The sequence below is a fragment of the Galeopterus variegatus genome, unplaced genomic scaffold, assembly GCF_000696425.1.
Source record: "Galeopterus variegatus unplaced genomic scaffold, G_variegatus-3.0.2 Scaffold1752, whole genome shotgun sequence".
Lineage (NCBI taxonomy): Eukaryota > Metazoa > Chordata > Mammalia > Dermoptera > Cynocephalidae > Galeopterus > Galeopterus variegatus.
In genome coordinates this window covers 300,937-304,688 of record NW_007727863.1, presented here as the reverse complement: position 1 = coordinate 304,688, position 3,752 = coordinate 300,937, and the positions used below count along the sequence as shown (strand labels likewise).

General features: G+C 40.6%; 1 protein-coding gene across 1 annotated transcript in view; it reads right to left on the bottom strand.

Moving 5' to 3' along the window:
• Positions 1-1,937: 1,937 nt before the first annotated feature.
• LOC103595375 (ras-related protein Rab-12-like) overlaps positions 1,938-3,752 on the bottom strand; it is an 18,243-nt gene continuing 16,428 nt past the window's right edge. Inside the window, 3 exon segments of the mRNA XM_008578758.1 lie at positions 1,938-2,149; positions 3,169-3,651; positions 3,654-3,752. Of these exon segments, the coding sequence (XP_008576980.1) occupies positions 2,036-2,149; positions 3,169-3,651; positions 3,654-3,752 (696 nt within the window). The 3' untranslated portion in view covers positions 1,938-2,035.

Sequence of the window (3,752 nt, the reverse complement as noted above, 5' to 3'; positions counted from 1 at the left end):
GATCTTAACCCTCGACTTGGTGTTGTCAGCACCACGCTCAGCCAGTGAGCGAACCGGCCATCCCTATATGGGATCCGAACCCGTGGCCTTGGTGTTATCAGCACCGCACTCTACCGAGTGAGCCACAGGCCGGCCCTCTGCTATCTCTTCTTATGAGGGCACTAACCCTATCATATCAGGTCTCCACCCTTATGACCTCATTTAACTTTAATTACCTCCTTATAGGCCCTATCTCCAAATACAGTCACACTGAGGGTTAGGACTTCAACATGTGTTTGGGTTCTTTTTGTTAGTTTTTTGTCAGGTGGTCGGTACAGGGATCAAGCCCTGGACCTTGGTGTTATCAGCACCACGCTCTAACCAGCTGACCTAACTTGCCAGCCCTGGCTTCGATATATGAATTGGGGGAGGGGGGGCATAATTCAGTCCATAGCAGGGGTTTCCAAGGGCAAGCATTCTAAGAGAACAAGGTGGAAGCACATGGCTTTTTAATAACCTATATTGGTAGTTACATCGCATCACTTCTGCCATAGTCATGAGCCCACCAGATTCAAGGAGAGAAAGCATCGAAATCATATTGTGAGAGTATGGCGGATGGGAAGTAATGTTGAGGCCATCTTTGGAAAATAAGATGTGCTACAGTGAGGAAATTTAATCATATTTATCACAGGCTCAGTAGTGAATAATGTCTTAGTTATAATAATGTAAACCAGTATGTTGATTTTTCAATATTTAGAATTACTCTATAGATAGACCATGAAATATTTACATGTGATTCCAGAATAGAATGTCTAGGAGGAAGAGAGGAGAAAGGGAAACCCCATTCAAGTTTTAAGTTCAGAAATGTCAGAATCACTTTTAGTTTTAAACCACTGAGTCCAAAGACAACAATGTGGACTGCTGCCTTGATCACAAAGAGTGAGGTTTTTATGGTGTGGGAGAATAAAGTTTTAGGACACTTTCTTTCATGGGTAAAGAATGTTTTAAAACTCTTAAGTTTACTTACATTAACAGTAATTAGAGTGAGTACAATTGATGCACTATTACGTCCTCTGCACTAGCCACATTTTGTAACTTTTCACAAAATTTGAAAATGTACCAATTGAGACTTCCCAGGATTGAAGAAAGACAGTTGAAAGTGCCTCCATGTACCAACAGTATAAATAAAAGTAAATCCACATCTAAACTCAACATAGTGAAACTATACAACATCAAGCATAAAGAGACAAGATTATATAATAACTAGAGAGGAAAACAGATCATTTATTTTTATTTTATTTTTTTATTTTTTTGGTTTTTATTTTGTCTTTTTCGTGACTGGTAAGGGGATCACAACCCTTGGTGTGGTGTCACCTGCACCGTGCTCACCCCGTAAGCACACCAGCCATTCCTATATAGGATCCGAACCCGCGGCAGGAGCACAATTGCGCTCCCAGCGCTGCACTCTCCCGAGCGCACCATGGGGCCGGCCCGAAAACAGATCATTATAAAGGAGCAATAATCAAGTTGATGACAGACATTTCATCAGGAACTATAGGAGCAAGAAAACAGTGGAGTAATATCTTTTAAGTGCTCAGAGGAAATAACTGTCAACTTAGAATTTTACAGCTTGCTAAACTATCACCTAAGAGTAAAGGCAAGGTAGACATTTTAGGACATGCAAGGGTACTTCCAAAAGTTCATGGAAAGATTCGTTTTATCTTCCAATTCTACTTTTCCATGAACTTTTTGAACTACATTCCTACAAAGACTAAGAGAACTGTCTTTGTAGGAATGTCCCACACATACTGTCTTTGTGTGTATGTCTCCACACCTACTCACTGAAAGAACTACTGAGATTTCTATATCAGCAAGTAGAGAAGTGTGCCTGGAGAGAAGGTGTGATGAGCACAAGAACTGATCACATGTGTCAGTATATGCGTCTTTTTTTTTTTTTTTTACAAAGTGCGAAAGGAAATTGTCAAAATGATTGTAGTGCAGGATAGAACTTTCCCCATCCCAGGAATTGTTTCCACGTTGTCTCCAAAGTAGCAAATCAACAGCACCGGACATGTGGTCGTGGTGGAGGCAGTTCCGGTGGTATCTCGGGCTCTGGTTGTAATGAGAGGATACTATTGGACAACTCATTCCTTAAAATATCCAGAGGCATCTGAAGGATAAACATTAAAGACAACTACATTTTAATCTTACAAGGTGCACACACATGCTTTCCAATCATACAATTATATAAAAGACAAAGTATTGTTTAATGAAGTTTTCTGATCATCAAAGTTTAATTAGACATCAAAATACTAAGCCAAAAAAACAAAACCAAGGTTCAGGGCACTTCATGTCACAACATGAACACTGCCCAGCCTATTTAATACTCTATGGCAGAAGAGATCAGATCAACCTTATAAACATTTATTTTCATATAACTTAGTATAATGAAAACTTAATATATTAATAAGTAAAAAAATGATCTTCATGCTAAGGAGTTATATCCTTATTAAAGAAAGAAATAACCTCTTTTGGCAAATACATAAGCAACCATTTTATTAGACGCTTCCGAATTATGTTTGAACTGAGCAAACTGCACTTACTAATAATATAAATAAAGTCGTTACTAAAAATCTCTGAATGTAAGCCTAAAGATGCCTGAAGAAACTACTGCTGCACAGTGAAGCTGTCCAACAATTTTCTTGCAACTGAGCATCATGGAAAGGGCTTTGTGTAGGTCAGAGGTTCCCACTAGGGGGAAGAGCCCGAAGAGAAGCAAGTTCCAAAGGTTCTCTTCTCAGCTGAGACTTCTGCATCTTTGCTAGGTCTCCACCATCTGTATTGAACTTAATTCTTATGGGAAAATGGGAAAAAATAAAAGCAAATGTCCAATAAACACGGCACATTATTATACCTTGTTTAAGTCACTCCACCAAACTGTATTTCAAGGATAAGTGAATATGCTGTACGTTAACGCTAAGAACACCAAACCCCCCTGGATGGGAAACAGCTGTTGCTATAGCAACCTGGATGCCTTGGTCCTAGTTAACAAGTAAGCCTAGTTCTTGAGCCTAAGCATAACTACTACACTGTCTTTCATTTCTAAATAAACAATTCTCAACAAAAAAATAATAAAGGAAACAACAGGTTTCAGATGAAACACTCTTATGATGTATATTCTGATTTTACCTTTTTTAGAATGTCATCAACGAGTTTCAGAAATATCTCATCCACGTTGAAGTTATCCTTGGCACTTGCTTCACAGAACCGCATCCCTGTTATCTGCTGTGCAAACTTTTCACCCTGCTGTCTAGTGATTTCTCTGTCCGTTTCACAGTCCAACTTATTTCCAACTAAGAAAAGTTCTGCATCTTCTGAAGCGTACTTATCAATCATCTTCATCCATTTTGGCAAATCATCAAATGTCTCCTTCTTCGTGATATCATATACTAGTATGATCCCCTTGGCACTTCTGTAATAAGCTGAGGTAGTGCTGTTGAATCTCTCCTGACCCGCTGTGTCCCAGATCTGTAATCTAATTTTCTTTCCTCTTAGCTCTACAGTTTTGATTTTAAAGTCAACACCCACGGTGGACTTGCAGGCCTCGCAGAAGGTGTCGTCGGTGAAGCGCTCCATCAGGCTGGTCTTGCCCACGCCGCGGGAGCCGATGAGATGATGATGACCTGCAGCTTGAAGTCAGCCGGCCTGGGGGGCTGCTTCCTCCGGCGGGCCTGGCCACGGACAGCGCCGGGGAGCCCCCGGCCAGGCCGCCG